The sequence below is a fragment of the Aquarana catesbeiana genome, linkage group LG07, assembly GCF_042186555.1.
Source record: "Aquarana catesbeiana isolate 2022-GZ linkage group LG07, ASM4218655v1, whole genome shotgun sequence".
Lineage (NCBI taxonomy): Eukaryota > Metazoa > Chordata > Amphibia > Anura > Ranidae > Aquarana > Aquarana catesbeiana.
Window position 1 is genome coordinate 306,060,495 of NC_133330.1, and position 22,977 is coordinate 306,083,471.

General features: G+C 45.2%; 1 protein-coding gene across 2 annotated transcripts in view; it reads left to right on the forward strand.

Moving 5' to 3' along the window:
• TTLL7 (tubulin tyrosine ligase like 7) overlaps window positions 1–22,977 on the forward strand; it is a 302,305-nt gene that overhangs the window by 225,645 nt on the left and 53,683 nt on the right. For both annotated transcript variants that reach the window (XM_073593653.1, XM_073593652.1), the window contains exon 19: window positions 3,977–4,137. In XM_073593653.1, coding sequence (XP_073449754.1) covers window positions 3,977–4,137 — 161 coding nt within the window. The remainder of the gene's footprint in view (window positions 1–3,976; window positions 4,138–22,977) is intronic.

A 22,977-nucleotide genomic window follows, 5' to 3' on the forward strand; every position in this document is an offset into this window, starting at 1 on the left:
CCACCAGCACCGCCACTCATCCCAACTACCCACCAGCGCTGCCACTCATCCCATTTCCCCCCCACCCCCCCACCAAGGAGTAAGAGAAAGAAAAAAAACAGAGAATACATGGAAGGGAGAGGAAAAGAGGGGGAGGAACAAAGAAAAAGGGACAGAAAGAATAAGAGAAAGAACAAGAAGGATGGCTAGACAGAGGGATGGGGGAAAAAACAAACAGGACTGAGACAGATAAAAGGGAAAGAAAGGAGAACAAAGAGAGAGTGGTACATCCTGAAATGTACCATAAGGGGTTTTAATATTGTAGGAGTGGAAGGGACTCAGAGAGTGCTAAATGTCCATGGGTTAGGGGCGCAAATTACTTGTCTTGCCTTGGGTGCTGAAAACCCATGAACATTTACAAAATTTTTACTGTTAGGGGTCCCCACAACTTGGGAAATGTTATCAAGGGGTCACGGCACTAGAGAGGTTGAGAACCACTGTTCTAAAGCCTTAGGCTCGGTTCACACTAGGACAACTTGTCAGGCGACCTAGGTCGCCTGACAAGTAGCGTCCCGTTCAGTACAATGGAAGTGTTCTAATTGGAGCGACGCAAGTCGCTCCGACTTAGAAAAAGGTTCCTGTACGACTTTGGGGGCGACTTGGGGCGACTTGCATAGACTTCTATACAGAAGTCGTTTTTCAAGTTGCCCGGGTGTGCAGGTGGCCTCGGTGAGGAGACCTGCAAGTCATGCCGCCTCTGGTGTGAACCGGGGCTTAAGATTTTTCTCCTTAATGCATTTTATGCATTAAGGTGAAAAACCTTTTGTGCTGCAGCCCCCTCCAGCTGAGCCCAATCCGATCCAGAGACGTGCACGAGCACAGCAGATCCTGCCGCTGTCTCCCTCCTTATTGGACAGATTGATAGCAGCAGGAGCCATTGGCTTCTGCTGCCGTCAATCAAAAACTGACACAGGAGAGGGTAGAGAGGCCGAGTCTCGCTGTCTGTGTTAATGGACGCAGCAGCGGCTTTCCGTAGGGGCACCCACCGAAGAGGAGGGGCCTGGAGTGCCAGCGGGAGACCCCAGAAGAATAGGATCAGGGGTGCTCTGTGCAAAATCATTATTATTAACCTCCTACCACCCGCGCTGTAGCCGAATGATGGCTACAGCGCAGGCCTTAATTGCCAGGAGGCCGTCATTAGCTGCCCCCTTACCACGTGATCAGCTGTCAGCCAATGACAGCTGATGACGTGATGTAAACAGAAGATTGGTAATCATTTTTTTTTTCCCCTCACGCTGAGGGAAAAAAAGGCCGATCACCGGCTTCTGTCAGAGGGACATCAGTCCCTCACACAGAGAGTTGTGGCTGCCTCATCTGTGCCCACCAGTGCCACCTGCCAGTGACACCTATCAGTACCCACCAGTGCCACCTATTAATGCCCACCAGTGCTGCTAATCAATGCCCATCAGTGCCACCGATCAGTGCTGCCTATCAGTGTCACCTACCAGTGCCCATCAGTGCCACCCATCAGTGATCATCAGTGCCCCCTATCAGTGATCATCAGTGCCACCCATCAGTGATCATCAGTTCCCCCTATCAGTGCCCTTCAGTGCCACCTCTCAGTGCCTATCAGTGCAGCCTCATCAGCGCACATCAATGAAGGAGAAAAATTGCCTGTTTTCAATTTTTTTTTAATAAACTATGAAACTGTTTTTTTTTTTTTTCAAAATTTGCGGCCTTTTTTAGTTTTTTTTGGAAAAAAATAAAAAACCCAGCAGTGATTAACTACCACAAAAAGAAAGCTCTATTTGTGTGAAAAAAATTATAAAAATTTAATTTGGGTACAGTTGCATGACCGCGCAATTGTCATTCAAAGAGTGACAGAGCTGAAAATTAGTCTGGGCAAGAAGGGGGTTTAAGTGCCCAGTAAGCAAGTGGTTAATAAAAAAAAAACAAAAAACAAAACAAAACAAGGCTTTATTAGCACTTTAAGACGTTTACTAGGCAAGGCGGCTGTAGCATCTAAGAAATTGCTGACCCAGGATATTCTACCTTGTCTACGTTTAGTACAATTGGTGGAGCATGTGTGTTTAAATGTGATGGTTACATTAAAAATGACTTGAAGGTAAGAAATCTTATAATAACTCAACTTTTATCCTTATAAATACACTAAACTTTCTATATAAGTGGTCTCTGATTGCACCGTCTGTAGAATACTTTACATCAGCAGAAAGCCAGAAGAACAGGAGAATGAAGGTACAGGGGGGCACGGGATCACCAAACCAGGACAACTAAAAATTAGGAAAACGTTGCCTGCTCTGACTAATCTTAATCTTGAGACATACAGACAGAAGGTTTAGAACTGGCATACACAGCATGAACTGTATAGAATGAGGCGGAACAAGAGATTCTTATCATGAACATGCAGTCAACAAATCCACAGGAACTGTGCCATGCTGTCAAGTCATCATAGACCAGAAATCCTTAGTGAAGTTTCTCAGCACTTTATTGATTCCATGCCAGAAAGAATTTTGGCTTCTCTGAAATCATGCAGGGGTAATATGTGGTTGCTTCAAAAAGTGAGCACTGAATGTAATAAGCTGATTGATTGATCCATGGAATGTACGTGACAGCCATTAATTGGGTCAAGAGCTGTTCCTCATTTTGGTTAGCCATGGCAACAACCTCCTCTTCTTTTGAACCTTTTGTAGTGGTGTTACACGTACCTCATAGTGCTATTGCAGACCCAGGTTCTTTGGGATAATCCAGAACCCAACATGCACCCCTTTGAATAACTTTAGACCAGGCTCAAAGCAGTTGAACAACTGTTACTGAAAACGTAGCATAACATGTGCAACAAGATAGAACGTCCCTTCCCTAACTAACTCTTGCTGTGGCTTCCTCAGCGTTCCTGTACAGGTAAAGTCCTTTTGAGTGAAGTCCATAGTTGGAGAATCTCAAATAGAGGTGTCCAATGCAATGGTGAGTCAGTGCTCCTAAGGTGGACTGCAGGTCCCTGCAAGCTTCTGCCAAAATCCCATCCTTTTGCCCGCTCCCCCCCGGACTCAAACCTTTCCCTTTTATGTATCACGGGAAGGAAGGCCGGACCCCAGAAAGCCTGTGAACTTGTTCAGGGGAAGACGCCAAAAGCATTAATCCCTTCCCCCTGACCTGGGCAGCTGAACAGAAAGGTAAACATATTAGGCAAACCTGCCTACATGCCAAGAATTTGATTCTTGTATATTGGGGGTTGGCACCCCTAAGAGGTTGAGATCTATCTGAACAACTTGGAAAAGATCAAAAATCACCAGGATGCAGCCCAATTTTTTTTTTTTTTAAGGAGATAGCCTATCAAGGCCACATTAAACAGAAGGGAGGTTTGAAGAGTTTAGGGACCAGTAGTAAGTATTGCAGAATTCAGAGGTCAGTAGTAAGTAACGCAGAGTGCAGAGGTCAGTAGTAAGTAACGCAGAGTGCAGTGGTCAGTAGTAAGTAACGCAGAGTGCAGTGGTCAGTAGTAAGTAAGGCAGAGTGCAGAGGTCAGTAGTAAGTAACACAGAGTGCAGAGGTCAGTAGTAAGTAATGCAGAGTACAGAGATCAGTAGTAAGTACAAATTCCTTCTTCCCTGTTTAATAAGTCTAGACTATAGGTGCAGTAGCTCCAGCAGAGTGGGGGAAATCCTCCTAGGTCTTCCCTGGGCTGTGTCAAATGTCACGTCCTAGCTGAGGAGGAGCCCAGGACTTCCTTTGGCTCAGCATTCACATTGCCACTCTGATCTGAGGTCTGAAAAGTGGCAGCAGCTGCACAGAGGGGAGATCCACCCATTGCATGACCACAATCAATGGGGAGAATGCAATTAACTGGTTCCTGACTCCCGTTGTAGATTAACAGTACAAACAGTATTCAAATATGTCCTACTTTAGTCTGTTTGTAAGTCTACTCATAAAGGTACTATGTATAAACCTTGGTTTAAATGTACTTTTATTATTTCCTTAGATTTTAGATATAGTGAGAACAAACGTCCGCTCTGTCCTTCAGCGAATTTGGAAGATGTCTGATGTAGAGTGTTTACACTTGTACCGAAGTTTTAACAGAGTGTTTAACCGTCTCCTTTGGAGTCATGGGCAAGGGCTATGGAGCTGTTTCTGCGATTCTAGGTAAGCTTAAACTCATTTTTGGTCCATGTTCCTTCCTCCTTCTCATTTCTAGGGCATGTAATCTTATTTAAGGGAAACCTTTCCTGAGAGAGACATTGAGGCCACCATTGTTGATGCCTGGATTTCATGCTGACTTTATGGGGTGGATTTACTAAAGGCAAAAAGACTGTGTACTTTTCAAGTGCATGTGCTCCAGAGCTTAATAAATGAGGGAAAGCTCTGTTGACTTTCATTGTCCAATCATGTGCAAACAAAAATGCAGTTTTGTTTTTTTTACCTTGCTTTTGGCTATTCTTTGCAAAGTGAAGCTTCATCTCATTATTCAAGCTTTGGAACAATGGCACTTGCAAATTGCACAGTCTTGCCTTTAGTAAATCCACCCCAGTGCATCATTGTTTTAAGTCACTAACTCAAAACAAGTATGTCGATTAGGACTTCTGACCGGATTTATACTTTTTTCTGCATCAATGACCCATAAAAATGCTAAATGCAGTGGATCAGTATAAAAGCCAGACAACTGCCATTTTTGGGAGGTCAACAATGGCAACTTCAATATTTCTCCTAAAGTTTTTCTTTTTAAGTGGAACCAAACCCGTCAATTTAACTGTTTTCTCAAACTGTTATATTTATTGCATATCGTAAATGATAACTGTCACTGTTGCTTGTGCTGTCACCTGAACTTTCAAGCCATCACATGGCTGGAGTCTTAACTGACCACATGTGCGGCACCATGACAACTACAGATCAAACAGGCTAAGATGGCAGCTTCCTTGGCTGTCAAGGATAAGAGGGTTTAGTACCGCTATAAGGTCACTGCTGACAAAACGTGTAGGAGCGTGGCCTGCTGTAAAAACGAGCTTGTCAGTTGGAATCTGTAAGCTTTTAATAAACATCAACCTTTAATTTGGACTTCACAATTGAGATGTGTCTTTTACTTACTAACTATGGAGTGACGACCATCCTCCCCACCCCCCCCCGGTGATTGTTCAGCCTGTGGTGACATCTCATGTGTTTTTGGCCATTGTAGGTTTTGGCCCATCTGCTCTGGTAAGAGGTGTGGTGATCATTAATAGCCCCTGGTGGATTTCTTTGCACTCATGTTGAAAGATCATATGTTAATGGTTTTGTGATGGGATTTTTTCTGTTCTTCTGTTCTCATCTGCTCTTTTATGTCATGTATGATGTTTGGACACTCATATGCACTCTACTTTTTCGTTGCACTTTTATTAGTTTGCTATTGTCACAGTTTGTAGTTCATCATTTTTGATGAATTATTTCAATACAATTTTGCACTTTTGCATGACTGATGGTTTGATGTTTCATATTGCATATTAGCACTTTACTTGTTACATTTATAGCGCTGCTTTGATTTATGTTTATAATAGGAATTGATATCACAATTTTTTTTAGCAAGCTGATTTATATATTTATTAACTTAGCGCACATTTTCTTTTTTTCTTTCAATCAAATAATTTATATAATTTATATATATATATATATATATATATATATATATATATATATATATATATATATATTAACTAAATATCAAAGATTATCAAATAGTATATAAAAAAATAGGAAAACATAAAACCAAACAAACCTTGCACCTATTATATTAAAGTGGCTTTCTCATATAATAGCCAATACATAATAGTAGCATAAATACAATTTACTCATCCAATTAAGCTCCCCTGATATCAATCATCAAACTATGGTAGCTTCCTCCCTGCAGCTTCATCTTATCTTTCTTTTACATATATCTTTCCTTTCTTCTCATCTACTCCATCTACTCCACTTCCTTCTGCCTCAGCTCCTTACTCCCATCCATCTCCATTGCTTTTACTCCTTTCTACTAGATCAACCATCGTAAAATTCGTTACTAGGCTCTATTCACCATGACCATATTTTACCAAACTTTTGAGGTGTACCTTTGAGTGTATGCTTATACATTAGTTTTTCTCTTTTACATATATAGTTAAGTTTCTTAACCCATTGTTTATGTGTTGGAGGATCAGCAGATGTCCATTTTTGTAGGATGACTTTACATGCTAAATATAACGATCTTGTCCACATGTACACCTGAGTGTACATCTCTACAGGTAATGCTCCATCAGGTATTATTCCCAATAGTGCGACTTTGGGCGTCCCTGTTATCTCAGTAAGGCATAGTCAATTTAAGGTTGTGAATATTTTTTCCCAGTATTGATGGAGCTTCGGACATCGCCAAAGCATGTGGATAAGAGAACCATTAAATAAAGAGCATCGCGGACATAACAATGTTGTTTTTTTTCCCCAAGCATGGAGTATTTGTGGGGTATAATGAGCCCTATGTATAATAAAAAGCTGAGATAGCCTTTGAGAGGGTGAGAGGGATATCTTGGGAAGTGTTTCCAGGGCTCGTGTCCAATCCACCTCATCAAGCACATATTATCTACATAATTTTAAACCTGCTCTTTGCCCAATGCACTTCAGAGCAACAGGTTCTCTTTAATACCTCCCTCCTTAGCAGAAAATACTCATGTTTCATTTGCTCCCTGCCACTATGTTCAGCTCTGGAGAACTCAGTACTTCCAGGTATGGAGGGAAATTTGACTTTTTGTCATGTAACTGGCTGGCTGCTTGGTGACTACTCCAGCACAGTCACATTGGGGGAATTAGGGTCCTCAGCCCTGTGTAAGCCCCACCTAGGGTGACTTGCATAGGATATCTTTTCTACACTTCTAGTAAATTAATGGGTGAGTAAAGGAAAGGGGAGTATGTGCTGCTTCGGAGTGGAACATTAATATGAACCTGTTGCTATGCCATGCCTGAACAAATGACAGGTTTACTTTAAAGTGAGACTTTGGTTTTGCTGTTTAAAATGCACACACTACTGACCCTACAAATTAATAATATGGTTAGTAAACTTTATTACAAATTCTGTGGCCGTGTAGATATTAAACTTTAACTATTGAGCGCAGCTGCTGAAATATGTTAGGCTCTCCATGAAAATACTCCACCTCTTTAGCCATTAGTATTCTGCTGAAGTATCCAATCAGAGTTATAGAAAAAGAGCTTTCTAATGAATTGACTTAATAAGGTAACTTCAGGAAACACAATTTCTGAGAAAGTTTATAGCAGACAATTCAGCTTACGTTACACATGTCATGCTAAGCTGTTGTGTAACAATAGCCATAACGGTCCAAGCAGCTGCTATGGGGCCTGGGGCAGGAGGGGGACCCTATTGGGGAGCATGTAAAAGTGATATTAAGGTCTTGTTTTTTGTTTTTTTTTGTTAAAAATAACAAACATGTTATACTTACAGTGCCTTGAAAAAGTATTCATACCCCTTGAAATTTTCCACATTTTGCCATGTTACAACCAAAAACATAAATGTATTTTATTGGGATTTTATGTGATAGATCAACACAAAGTGGCACATGATTGTGAAGTGGAAGGAATTTTTTTTTTACAAATAAATATCTGAAAAGTGTGGTGTGCATTTGTATTCAGGCCAATTGCCTTCAGAATTCACCTGTGAAGCCCTCATAGGTTTGTTAGAGAATCTTAGTGAACAAACAGCATCATGAAGGCCAAGGAACACACCAGACAGGTCAGGGATAAAGTTGTGGAAAAGTTTAAAGCAGGGTTAGGTTATAAAAAAAGTATCCCAAGCTTTGAACATCTCACGGAGCACTGTTCAATCCATCACTGCAAGCTGCAAACCTACCAAGACATGGCCGTCCACCTAAACTGACAGGCCAGGCAAGGAGAACATTAATCAAGAGGCCCATGGTAACTCCGGAGGAGCTGCAGAGATCCACAGCTCAGGTGGGAGAATCTGTCCACAGGACAACTATTAGTCGTGAACTCCACAAATCTGGCCTTTATGGAAGAGTGGCAAGAAGAAAGATATTGTTGAAAGAAAGCCATAAGAAGTCCCATTTGCAGTTTACGAGAAGTTATGTGGGGGACACAGCAAACATGTGGAAGAAGGTGGTCTGGTCCGATGAGACCAAAATTGAACTTTTTGACCTAAAAGCAAAATGCTATGTGTGGCAGAAAACTAACACTGCACATCACCCTGAACACATCATCCCCACCGTGAAACATGGTGATGGCAGCATCATGTTGTGGGTATGATTTTCTTCAGCAGGGGACAGGGAAGCTGCTCAGAGTTGATGGGAAGATACAGGTGCCAAATACAGAGCAATCTTAGAAGAAAATCTGTCAGATTCTGCAAAAAACTTGAGACTGGGGCGGAGGTTCACCTTCCAGCAGGAAAACAACCCTAAGCATGCATCCAGAGCTACAATGAAATAGTTTAGATCAAAGCATATTCATGTGTTAGAATGGCACAGTCAATGCCCAGACCTAAATCCAATTGAGAATCTGTTGCAAGACTTAAAAATTGCTGTTCACAGACGCTCTTCATCCAATCTGACAGAGCTTGAGCTATTTTGCAAAGAAGAATGGGCAAAAATGTCCCTCTCTAGATGTGCAAAGCTGGTAGAGACATCCCCAAAAAGACTTGCAGCTGTAATTGCAGTGAAAGGTGGTTCTACAAAGTATTGACTCAAATTTTAAAAACCATTTATCATTTTCCTTCCACTTCACAATTATGTGCCACTTTGTATTGGTCCATCACATAAAATCCCAATAAAATACATTTATGTTTTTGGTTGTGACATGACAAAATGTGGAAAATGTCAAGGTGTATGATTACTTTTTCAAGGCACTGTACCTGCTCTGTGCAGTGGTTTTGCACAGAGCAGCCCAGATTTTCCTCTTCTCGGGTCTCTGATCAGTGCTCCTGGCCCCTCCCTCCTTCCGAGTGCCCCCACAGCAAGCAGCTTGCTATGGGGACACCCGAGCCAAGCCCCATTCAAACACGAAGCCACTGCCTGGCCCTGCTCCCTTTTTCTCCTTGTTGGCTGACTGACTTTTATTGACAGCAGCAGGAGCCAATGAGGAGGTAGAGTCCCGGGCAGCCGAGACACTCCTGCAACATCGCTGGATCTAGACCGGGGGGGGGCTGCTGCACACATTTTATCATTTATAAGTATATTTATAAGTATTAACATAAAAAACCTTCTGACTTTAAAACCATTTTAAGAAAAACAAAGCTGCGAAGTTTCCAGTATAGAAAAGCTGAAACCTTCTAAGGCCCCATTCACACTAGCGCGTTTTTTGATGCATTTTGCATTTTGCAGAAATGCACGGGAATTTTTTAACATGGGTTCCTATGGAACATGTTCACATCAATGCTTTTTTGTATCTCCGCGTTTTTGGAAAGGGTCGGGGACTTTTTCTCATGCAAAATGCAGCGTTTTGCATGTAATGGTTTTCAATGGACAAGCATCAAAAACGCAAGTGCACCTTTTTTGCAGCGTTTGTGATGCGTTTTTGGTGCGTTTTTGGTGCGTTTTTGCCGTTTTTTTTTTTTTTTTTTTTTTTTTTTGTAATTTTTTTTTTTTTTGTAATTTTTTTGTAAGACTGTAAAAAAAAATGAAAAAAAAAAAAAAAAAAAAAAAATGCAAAACGCAAATCGCGGCAAAAACGCGGCAAAAACGCCGCTAAAACGCGGCAAAAACGCGGCTCAAAAACGCGGCAAGCATGAAAAAAAAACCTCCAAAAACGCTCAAAAGCAACATGCATAGGTGTGAATCGAGCCTAAGTTTCCTCTATCTCTTAAGGCCTGATTCACACCTATGCAGATTGCAGTTTGCGTATTCCAGGTGCATTTTGCGTTTTTCAATACACTCTTTTGATCCAATGAAGTCTATGGAACCAAAAACCAGAAAAAAGTCCCTGGCCCTTTGCATAAAATGGAGATGTGAACAAGACCCATAGGAAACCATGTTAAATGGACTGTAGTGTGTTTCTGCAAAACTGAAAATGCACTAAAAAATGCATAGGTGTGAACCAGGCCTTATTTGGTGTATTTAAAATTTGCTCTCCAAGTAAGCACATTTATTGATGACTTAATCTTGGATTTGATGTTGCCATTTGGACCTTAAAGGGAATGTAAATCATTGTTTTTAAAAAAATAAAAATAACAAACATGCCTATACTTATCTGCTCTGTGTAATGATTTTGCACAGTGCAGGCCCGATCCTCTTGTTCTGGGGTGCCCCACCGATGCTCCAGGCCCCTCCTGTTCATCGGGTGCCCCCAAGCCGTGCGGGCTCCCTCCCGAGTCCCCGGCTCCCGTGTCACTGGATTTGATTGACAGCCTCCCGCTGCTATCAATCTGTCCAATGAGGAGAGAGACAGCGGCTGGAGCCACTGTGCTCATGCACATCGCTGGATCGGATTGGGCTCAGATAAGAAAAAGGATAAAAAAAATACCAGATCGTACGAGAAAAATTTTCGTGCTTGTCCAATCGAATAATATCGGATGAACTGTCATGATCGGCTCTCAAAAGCTGTGTACTAACGATCCGATTATCATGCGATCACGTTGAAAAGGGCATTTTTCATTCGATATTCGCATCGCGTGTACTGTACGGGCCATTAGGGGATGCAGCAGCTGTACGAACACAGCGGCAGATCCTAATTTGACAGATGTGCAGGTGTGGGTGAGTGGCCCTGAATGCCCTGAAGGCCCACGGTCTGTGTTCAGGGCCGTACACCTGCACCCACACATGCCTGTCAAATTAGGACCTGCGGCTGTGTTCCTACAGCTGCTCCGTCCCCATAACCTAACATAGGCTGATTGCACGCAGCTCCAGACGGCTCTGGCCACGTAAACAAACCACTGATTCACACTGCATAGGCCACAGCACCCATGTGAATGAGCCCCAACACCTTATTCACACACAGAGCTTTATTTATTAACTCAATACAGTTTTATCTTTTAGATTTAGCAGGAATTGTGCTGTGTTTCTGTCCACTAATAATAATAATTTTAGTGTATTTTTAGCAAAAATATAATTTGACATTTTTGGTTGGGTGGGGTGGGGGGCGCTGTCAGGTGGGCTGTTTTGGGGTCCCATGATTTCTAACAGAAGCCCCAATGGGCTACATGTGAGGTTTAACTTGACTTGTCTGTGCAAAGAGGGTGTGAGACAATTAAAGGAGCATGTGGATGATGCATGGGGATGATGTGGATGATGATTCCAGAAATTCCAGCTACAAAGATCAGCTACCGGTTATAAAGTAGAAAATGGAAATTGACATTCTATTTAAATGCTGTTGAATTTTGTCAGTAAATGTATTTTTAGCTGGCTTGAGAAAATCATGGACAGCTCAAGATTAAACAACCTGTCGTGATAGAAATAAACTGCCAGGTTTTTTATCCTGAAAAATTACGGTGGCCTGGCTGTCATTGAAATCCTCTAACTTCAGTAACCTTTGACCCAGAAGAAGCAGAACAGGAGTTTTGGCTTCACCCGTATTTTACATATTGCATACGTTTTCTGGTTAAAGCGGAGCTCCACCCAAAAGGTGAGGCTTCGCTTGTTTGCTCCCCCCTCCGCTGCCATATTTGGCACCTTTGGGGGGGGGGGGTACCCGACCTCACTTCTGGGAGATCTTGCTCCGAGCTCGCCCAGAAGTTCGGCCCCCCTCCTCCTTCCACTGCCGCTGGGCCATGCAGAAAGCGTAGCTCACTTCGCTTATGCGCAGTAGGGCGCTGGCTGCCGGATTCCCCTAGAAGGAAAGGCAGTGGCAGCACCCGAGAGCCGATTGGAAACATGGCTGGGGTGCCGACATAATGGGATCCCTGGACAGGTAAATGTCCTAATATTAAAAGTCAGCAGCTACAGTATTTCTGGAGGGGGGGGGGGGGGGCTGGAGCTCCGCTTTAAGTGACACAGAATGTACTCAAGCCGGAGGATCCCCATGACAGCCAAGCAACTAGAATTTGCAAAGGCAGGTCAACAATGTTATCCTGCATATTCACATGACAGGTTTCCTTTAGGATGGAAACCTTTTTTAGAACAATGCATGACAAAATGGCTTATGTTGCGATACATGTTTTCTCACGTTACACATTTTTAACCTCACCAGAGTGACAATTTAAAGTGATTCTGTCATTAGAATCTCCAATGTTAAAAAAAGCTGTCCGGTTAAAAAAAAAATAAATGTAGATGTTGGAGGACCAAAGCTCTTGCTGGGGGGAGCAGCTATTCAACACATTAAGAACTACAGGTACTTGACGCTTCCGGGTGTGTGGAATACCCCACTCTTACACTCTGTGGTTCCTCCCACAAGTTCCTATGATCTGTAGGGACATAAGAATTGACATGTGGGGAATCACAATGCAAAGTGTATTCTACACACCTGGAAGAGTTGGATATCTGCTCACAGATCTGCAACACAGCAAAGATTTAGGACGCAAGTCCCTAGTATAGTAAGTAGGATTGCACCGATACCTTTGCGTTGTGATTTGAGTCCATGAATGGGCTCAAATCACACTGCAAAGAATCGCATGTGATTTGAACAGGAATGCAGTGCGATTCCTGTCTGAATCACATGCGGTTTCCCACACTGCTCCTGTGTGAACCCAGGCTTGTCATAGTGACTTCAGCCTGGGTTCACAGAGGAGTGGTGCGGGAAACCATGTGTGATTTAGACAGGAATCGCACAGCATTCTTCTTCAAACCACATGTGATTCTTTGCAGCACGATTTGAGCCCATTCATTTTGTATGGGCTCAAATCGGAACTGCACGGTATCGGTAATTGGTATCGGCAAGTACTTGAGCACAAGTATCGGCACACATACTCGCTCTTAAAAAACTGGTATCTGTGCATCCCTAATAGTAAGTACACTATATTTCCAAAAGTATTGGGACACCTGCCTTTGCACGCACATGAAATTAATGGTATCCCAGTCTTTGTCCATAGGGTTCAATATTGAGTTGGGAAGCCTTTCCACAAGGTTTAGGAGTGTGTCTATTGGGAATGTTTGACCATTCTTCCAGAAGCACATTTGTGAGGTCAGGTAATGATGTTGGAGAGAAGACCTGGTTTGCAATCTCTGCTCTAATTCATCCCAAATGTGTTCTATCTGGTTAAGGTCAGGACTCTGTACAGGCCAGTCAAGTTCCTCCACTCCAAGTTCGCTCATCCATGTCTTTATGGACCTTGCTTTGTGCACTGGTGCGCAGTCATGTTGGAACAGAAAGTCCGAACCCCAAACTGTTCCCACAAAGTTGGGAGTATGAAATTGTCCAAAATGTCTTGGTATGCTGACGCCTTAAGAGTTCCCTTCACTGGAAGTAAGGGGCCAAGCCCAACCCCTGAAAAACAAACCCACATCATAATCCCCCCTCCACCAAATGATTTGGACCAGTGCACAAAGCAAGGTCCATAAAGACATGGATGAGTGAGTTTGGGGTGGAGGAGCTTGACCTCAACCCAACAGAACACCATTGGGATGCATTAGAGTGCAGACAGCAAGCCAGGCCTTCTCTCCAACATCAGTGCCTGACCTCATAAAATCGCAAACGCTTACTCAATATTGAACCCTATGGACTAAGACTGGGTTGCCATTAAAGTTCATGTGCCTGTAAAGGCAGGTGTCCCAATACTTTTGGTAATATCGTTTATATGTCTTCTTTTACAGGCTGGCTTTAGTTGACATTGGTGATCTAAGTGACAGAATCTCTTTAACGTGTCCGGATTGAAATAACCCGCCACAGCCAATGAGCTCTACATTATCAGATTCTAACCTTAACTCTCTACAATAAAAAAAAAAAAAATGGGTTTGATTTATTCGGGTTTCAGGTATTCATTAGGTTACTGTAATTTGCACATACAGATTGTTCTTTCACTGCCTTAATGAATAAGCATGATGATGTGCGGAACAAACGTATGCCGCACTGACATGCCGAATCTCTGGAGATCTGGAATATATTCTGACTGACGCTTTCCACTCCGTATACAAAACCATATTCAGTTGTAGAGTAAAAATGACTTGCTTCATTTCAGGATCGTTTCCTTCACTGATCTAAATGAAAAGTATCTCTCGAAAATTGCCGCAGTTCGCTCAGAAATCTAATTTGGGCAGCAGTAATGTATTGTGGGATAAGCAGTACCTGAATGTAGCTGCCTTGGAGCTCTCTGGTATGAGATGCCGTATTATAGGCTGCTGTTGATGCAGGATGGAATGGAATACGTCGTCTGCTTGAAATAGTCTGGACTTGGATGTATTCTTCTCAGTGCTGAACTGGGAGGAATAAACAAACCAGGCCTATTACACACAGTAAACCACATTCTGTTTGTGACCAATTGATGCCATGGCCGACAGATCAATAATTATATACTTAGATGATCTAAACATGGATGCCAAGGGGTTTGCGCCAATCCATGGAGATCAGATGTTCCTGGGAGCTTGTGACTCGTACAATATATGTATAGAGCAAGTATTATTATTATTATTACACTATTATACACCACCAAGTACATAATAGTGTAGAGCATGACAGTTTCCAAGAGGCTACAGATGTTGTAAGCCTTGGGCAACACGAGCTATTAGATGTCCAATTGTACAGTGGTAGAAATTAGAGCTGTCACTAGCACTCTGGTGCAATTAATATACAGTTTTATTAGTATGTCACATATGTCAGATATACACTGTATTACCAAAAGTATTGGCTCGACTGCCTTTACACGCACATGAACTTTAATGGCATCCCAGTCTTAGTCCGTAGGGTTCAATATTGAGTTGGCCCACCCTTTGCAGCTATAACAGCTTCAACTCTTCTGGGAAGGCCGTCCACAAGGTTTAGGAGTGTGTCTATGGGACTGTTTGACCATTCTTCCAGAAGCGCATTTGTGAGTTCAGGCGCTGATGTGGACAAGAAGGCCTGGCTCGCAGTCTCTGCTCTAATTCATCCCAAAGGTGTTCTATCAGGTTGAGGTCAGGACTCTGTGCAGGCCAGTCAAGTTCCTCCACCCCAACCAAGTTCCTCCACCCCAACCCCAAGACCCCAAGGTCTTTATGGACCTTGCTTTGGGCACTGATCCAAATCATTTGGTGGAGGGGGGGGGGGGGTTATGGTGTGGGGTTGTTTCAGGGGCTGGGCCTGGCCCCTTAGTTCCAGTGAAGGGAACTCTTAAGACGATGGACCCAACTTTGTGGGAACAGTTTGGGGATGACCCCTTCCTGTTCCAACATTAGGGATGAGCTTCGAGTTCGAGTCGAACTCATGTTCTACTCGAACATTGGCTGTTCGCAAGTTCGCCGAACAGCGAACAATTTGGGGTGTTCGCGGCAAATTCGAATGCCGCGGAACACCCTTTAAAAGTCTATGGGAGAAATCAAAAGTGCTAATTTTAAAGGCTTATATGCAAGTTATTGTCATAAAAAGTGTTTGGGGACCCGGGTCCTGCCCCAGGGGACATGGATCAATGCAAAAAAAAGTTTTAAAAACGGACGTTTTTTCAGGAGCAGTGATTTTATTAATGCTTAAAGTCAAACAATAAAAGTGTAATATCCCTTTAAATTTCGTACCTGGGGGGTGTCTATAGTATGCCTGTAAAGGGGCGCATGTTTCCCGTGTTTAGAACAGTCTGACAGCAAAATGACATTTTGAAGGAAAAAACTCATTTAAAACTACCGCGGCTATTGCATTGCCGACAATACACATAGAAGTTCATTGATAAAAACGGCATGGGAATTCCCCACAGGGCAACCCCGAACCAAAATTAAAAAAAAAAAATGATGTGGGGGTCCCCCTAAATTCCATACAAGGCCCTTCGGGTCTGGTATGGATATTAAGGGGAACCCCAGCCAAAATTAAAAAAAAAAATTGACGTGGGGTTCCCCCTAAATTCCATACCAGACCCTTCAGGTCTGGTATGGATTTTAAGGGGAACCCCGCGCCAAAAAAAAAAAAAAAAAACGGCGTGGGGTCCCCCTAAAAATCCATACCAGACCCTTATCCGAGCACGCAACCTGGCAGGCCGCAGGAAAAGAGGGGGGGACGAGAGTGCGGCCCCCCCCCCCTCCTGAACCGTACCAGGCCACATGCCCTCAACATTGGGAGGGTGCTTTGGGGTAGCCCCCCAAAGCACCTTGTCCCCATGTTGATGAAGACAAGGGCCTCATCCCCACAACCGTGGCCGGTGGTTGTGGGGGTCTGCGGGCGGGGGGCTTATCGGAATCTGGAAGCCCCCTTTACCAAGGGGACCCCCAGATCCCGGCCCCCCCCCTGTGTGAAATGGTAAGGGGTTACTTACCCCTACCATTTCACTAAAAAACTGTCAAAAATGTTAAAAATGACAAGAGACAGTTTTTGACAATTCCTTTATTTAAATGCTTCTTCTTTCTTCCTTCATCTTCTTCTTCTTCTGGTTCTTCTGGCTCTTCTGGTTCTTCCTCCGGCGTTCTCGTCCAGCATCTCCTCCGCGGCGTCTTCTATCTTCTTCTCCTCGGGCCGCTCCGCACCCATGGCATGAGGGGGGAGGCTCCCGCTCTTCTCTTCATCTTCTTCTTCATCTTCATCTTCTTCTTCATCTTCTTCTTCTTCTTCTTCTTCTCTTCTTCATCTCTTCTTCCTTCTTCATTTCTTCTGCGGGCCGCTCCGCATCCATGCATGGAGGGAGGCTCCCGCTGTGTGACGGCGTCTCTTCGTCTGACGGTTCTTAAATAACGGGGGCGGGGCCATCCGGTGACCCCGCCCCCCTCTGACGCACGGTGAATTGACGGGACTTCCCTGTGACGTCACGGGGAATGCCACAGGGAAGTCCCGTCATGTCCCGTGCGTCAGAGGGGGGCGGGGTCACCGGGTGGCCCCGCCCCCCGTTATTTAAGAACCGTCAGACGAAGAGACGCCGTCACACAGCGGGAGCCTCCCTCCATGCATGGATGCGGAGCGGCCCGCAGAAGAAATGAAGAAGGAAGAAGAGATGAAGAAGAGAAGAAGAAGAAGAAGAAGAAGATGAAGATGAAGATGAAGAGAAGAGCGGGAGCCTCCCCCCTCATGCCATGGGTGCGGAGCGGCCCGAGGAGAAGAAGATAGAAGACGCCGCGGAGGAGATGCTGGACGAGAACGCCGGAGGAAGAACCAGAAGAGCCAGAAGAACCAGAAGAAGAAGAAGATGAAGGAAGAAAGAAGAAGCATTTAAATAAAGGAATTGTCAAAAACTGTCTCTTGTCATTTTTAACATTTTTGACAGTTTTTTAGTGAAATGGTAGGGGTAAGTAACCCCTTACCATTTCACACAGGGGGGGGGCCGGGATCTGGGGGTCCCCTTGGTAAAGGGGGCTTCCAGATTCCGATAAGCCCCCCGCCCGCAGACCCCCACAACCACCGGCCACGGTTGTGAGGATGAGGCCCTTGTCTTCATCAACATGGGGACAAGGTGCTTTGGGGGGCTACCCCAAAGCACCCTCCCAATGTTGAGGGCATGTGGCCTGGTACGGTTCAGGAGGGGGGGGGGGCCGCACTCTCGTCCCCCCCTCTTTTCCTGCGGCCTGCCAGGTTGCGTGCTCGGATAAGGGTCTGGTATGGATTTTTAGGGGGACCCCACGCCGTTTTTTTTTTTTTTTTTTGGCGCGGGGTTCCCCTTAAAATCCATACCAGACCTGAAGGGTCTGGTATGGAATTTAGGGGGAACCCCACGTCAATTTTTTTTTTAAATTTTGGCTGGGGTTCCCCTTAATATCCATACCAGACCTGAAGGGCCTTGTATGGAATTTAGGGGGACCCCCACATCATTTTTTTTTTTTAATTTTGGTTCGGGGTTGCCCTGTGGGGAATTCCCATGCCGTTTTTATCAATGAACTTCTATGTGTATTGTCGGCAATGCAATAGCCGCGGTAGTTTTAAATGAGTTTTTTCCTTCAAAATGTCATTTTGCTGTCAGACTGTTCTAAACACGGGAAACATGCGCCCCTTTACAGGCATACTATAGACACCCCCCAGGTATGAAATTTAAAGGGATATTACACTTTTATTGTTTGACTTTAAGCATTTTTAAAATCACTGCTCCTGAAAAAACGGCCGTTTTTAAAACTTTTTTTTGCATTGATCCATGTCCCCTGGGGCAGGACCCAGGTCCCCAAACACTTTTATTGACAATAACTTGCATATTAGCCTTTAAAATTAGCACTTTTGATTATTCATGTTCGTGTCCCATAGACTTTAACGGTGTTCGCGTGTTCGAACGAATTTTTTTCCTGTTCGCATGTTCTGGTGCGAACCGAACAGGGGGGTGTTCGGCTCATCCCTATCCAACATGACTGCGCTCCAGTGCACAAAGCAAGGTCTATAAAGTCATGGATGAACAAATTTGGGGTGGAGGAACTTGACTGGCCTGCACAGAGTCCTGACCTCAACCTGATAAAACACCTTTGGGATGAATTAGAGCAGAAACTGCAAGCCAGGCCTTCTCGTCCACATCAGTGCCTGACCTCACAAATGCGCTTCTGGAAGAATGGTCAAACATTCCCATAGACACACTCCTAAACCTTGTGGACAGCCTTCCCAGAAGAGTTGAAGCTGTTATTGCTGCAAAGGGTGGGCCAACTCAATATTGAACCCTACAGACTAATGCCCCGTACACTCGGTCGGACATTGATCGGACATTCCGACAACAAAATCCATGGATTTTTTCTGACTGATGTTGGCTCAAACTTGTCTTGCATACACACGGTCACACAAAGTTGTCGGAAAATCCGATCGTTCTGAACGCGGTGACGTAAAACACGTACGTCGGGACCATAAACGGGGCAGTGGCCAATAGCTTTCATCTCTTTATTTATTCTGAGCATGCGTGGCACTTTGTCCGTCGGATTTGTGTACACACGATCGGAATTTCCGACAACGGATTTTGTTGTCGGAAAATTTTATATCCTGCTCTCAAACTTTGTGTGTCGGAAAATCCGATGGAAAATGTGTGATGGAGCCTACACATGGTCGGAATTTCCGACAACAAGGTCCTATCACACATTTTCCGTTGGAAAATCCGACCGTGTGTACGGGGCATTAGACTTCTGACAATATAGTTTGTTTGTATGTGTGTGTGTGTGTGTGTGTATATATATATATATATATATATATATATATATATATATATATATTAGGGGTGCGCATCTTCACTGGCCTCACGATTCGATTCGATTACGATTATCAAGTCAACGATTCGATTTGATTCGATTCCGCGATGCATCACGATGCATCACGATTACAGCGCAAGTCCGCAGGTGCTCATGGTTTTCATCAAAAAAAATTAAAGTAGTCAGGAGAACTCCATTTTTTTTATTCTATCTGTTCTTAAGAAAAAAAGAGACAGCAGAGGAGCTCCAGGCTCTCTTCCTAAATACTAAAGGAGATGATCAGAGACTGCGGACATGCTACAGGAGATGATCAGAGACTGCGGACATGCTACAGGAGATGATCAGAGACTGCGGACATGCTACAGGAGATGATCAGAGACTGCGGACATGCTACAGGAGATGGTCACAGACTGCGGACATGCTACAGGAGATGGTCACAGACTGCGGACATGGCACAGGAGATGGTCAGACACTGGGGACATGGCACAGGAGATGGTCAGACACTGGGGACATGGCACAGGAGATGGTCAGACACTGGGGACATGGCACAGGAGATGGTCAGACACTGGGGACATGGCACAGGAGATGGTCAGACACTGGGGACATGGCACAGGAGATGGTCAGACACTGGGGACATGGCACAGGAGATGGTCAGACACTGGGGACATGGCACAGGAGATGGTCAGACACTGGGGACATGGCACAGGAGATGGTCAGACACTGGGGACATGGCACAGGAGATGGTCAGACACTGCCGACATGGCACAGGAGATGGTCAGACACTGCGGACATGGCACAGGAGATGGTCAGACACTGCGGACATGGCACAGGAGATGGTCAGACACTGGGGACATGGCACAGGAGATGGTCAGACACTGGGGACATGGCACAGGAGATGGTCAGACACTGGGGACATGGCACAGGAGATGGTCAGACACTGGGGACATGGCACAGGAGATGGTCAGACACTGGGGACATGGCACAGGAGATGGTCAGACACTGCGGACATGGCACAGGAGATGGTCAGACACTGCGGACATGGCACAGGAGATGGTCAGACACTGAGGACATGGCACAGGAGATGGTCAGACACTGGGGACATGGCACAGGAGATGGTCAGACACTGAGGACATGGCACAGGAGATGGTCAGACACTGAGGACATGGCACAGGAGATGGTCAGACACTGAGGACATGGCACAGGAGATGGTCAGACACTGAGGACATGGCACAGGAGATGGTCAGACACTGGGGACATGGCACAGGAGATGGTCAGACACTGGGGACATGGCACAGGAGATGGTCAGACACTGGGGACATGGCACAGGAGATGGCCAGACACTGCGGACATGGCACAGGAGATGGTCAGACACTGCGGACATGGCACAGGAGATGGTCAGACACTGAGGACATGGCACAGGAGATGGTCAGACACTGAGGACATGGCACAGGAGATGGTCAGACACTGGGGACATGGCACAGGAGATGGTCAGACACTGGGGACATGGCACAGGAGATGGTCAGACACTGGGGACATGGCACAGGAGATGGTCAGACACTGGGGACATGGCACAGGAGATGGTCAGACACTGCGGACATGGCACAGGAGATGGTCAGACACTGCGGACATGGCACAGGAGATGGTCAGACACTGAGGACATGGCACAGGAGATGGTCAGACACTGGGGACATGGCACAGGAGATGGTCAGACACTGAGGACATGGCACAGGAGATGGTCAGACACTGAGGACATGGCACAGGAGATGGTCAGACACTGAGGACATGGCACAGGAGATGGTCAGACACTGAGGACATGGCACAGGAGATGGTCAGACACTGGGGACATGGCACAGGAGATGGTCAGACACTGGGGACATGGCACAGGAGATGGTCAGACACTGGGGACATGGCACAGGAGATGGTCAGACACTGGGGACATGGCACAGGAGATGGTCAGACACTGGGGACATGGCACAGGAGATGGTCAGACACTGCGGACATGGCACAGGAGATGGTCAGACACTGGGGACATGGCACAGGAGATGGTCAGACACTGAGGACATGGCACAGGAGATGGTCAGACACTGCGGACATGGCACAGGAGATGGTCAGACACTGAGGACATGGCACAGGAGATGGTCAGACACTGAGGACATGGCACAGGAGATGGTCAGACACTGAGGACATGGCACAGGAGATGGTCAGACACTGAGGACATGGCACAGGAGATGGTCAGACACTGGGGACATGGCACAGGAGATGGTCAGACACTGGGGACATGGCACAGGAGATGGTCAGACACTGGGGACATGGCACAGGAGATGGTCAGTCACAGCGCCCTCCTCCCCCCCCCTCCCTACTTACATGCTGCTCTGGCAGCCTGTAATGAGCAGTGGGGCCGGTGTTCTGCCGGTTGTCACATCTCAGGATCTGCAGTGAATTCTCCCGGGAGAGCACTCCGTGCATAAAGCTGTTTTTAGTGTGTGTATATTCCGGTCATGTGACTCTCGGCCGCGCCTCCCTCCTCTCACGTCTCTCCTGATGTCAGCCCCGCCCGCCTCTCTTCCGACCTGATAGCTCCAGTCAGTGGGCGGAGCTGACACCAGGAGAGACTGAGAGGAGGGAGGCGCGGCTTAGAATCACATGACCGGATTATACACACACTAAAAACAGCTTTATGCACGGAGCGCTCTCCCGGGAGGGGGCGGGGCCAGACATCGATTTTTCGGGTCGCATGCATCGATGCCGCATCGGGGACACCCGAATCGCGATGCATCGATGCTGCGATTAATTTCAGCAGCCCTAATATATATATATATATATATACACAGTCAGGTCCATAAATATTGGGACTTCGACACAATTCTAATCTTTTTGGCTCTATACACCACCACAATGGATTTGAAATGAAACGAACAAGATGTGCTTTAACTGCAGACTTTCAGCTTTAATTTGAGGGTATTTACATCTAAATCAGGTTAACGGTGTAGGAATTACAACAGTTTGTATATGTGCCTCCCACTTTTTAAGTGACCAAAAGTAATGGGACAATTGGCTGCTAAGCAGTTCCATGGACAGTTGTGTGTTATTCCCTCATTATCCCATTTACAAGGAGCAGATAAAAGGTCCAGACTTAATTTCAAGTGTGCTATTTGCATTTGGAATCTGTTGCTGTCAACTCTCAATATGAGATCCAAAGAGCTGTCACTATCAGTGAAGCAAGCCATCATTAGGCTGAAAAAACAAAACAAACCCATCAGAGAGATAGCAAAAACATTAGATGTGGCCAAATCAACTGTTTGGAACATCCTTAAAAAGAAAGAACGCACCGGTGAGCTCAGCAACACCAAAAGACCCGGAAGACCACGGAAAACAACTGTGGTGGATGACCGAAGAATTCTTTCCCTGGTGAAGAAAACACCTTTCACAACAGTTGGCCAGATCAAGGACATTCTTCAGGAGGTAGGTGTATGTGTTCCAAAGTCAACAATCAAGAGAAGACTTCACCAGAGTGAATACAGAGGGTTCACCACAAGATGTAAACCATTGGTGAGCCTCAAAAACAGGAAGGCCAGAGTTTGTCAAACATCTAAAAAAGCCTTCACAGTTCTGGAACAACATCCTATGGACAGAGGAGACAAAGATCAACTTGTACCAGAGTGATGGGAAGAGAAGAGTATGGAGAAGGAAAGGAATTGCTCATGATCCAAAGCATACCACCTCATCAGTGAAGCATGGTGGTGGTAGTGTCATGGCGTGGGCATGTATGGCTGCCAATGGAACTGGTTCTCTTGTATTTATTGATGATGTGACTGCTGACAAAAGCAGCAGGATGAATTCTGAAGTG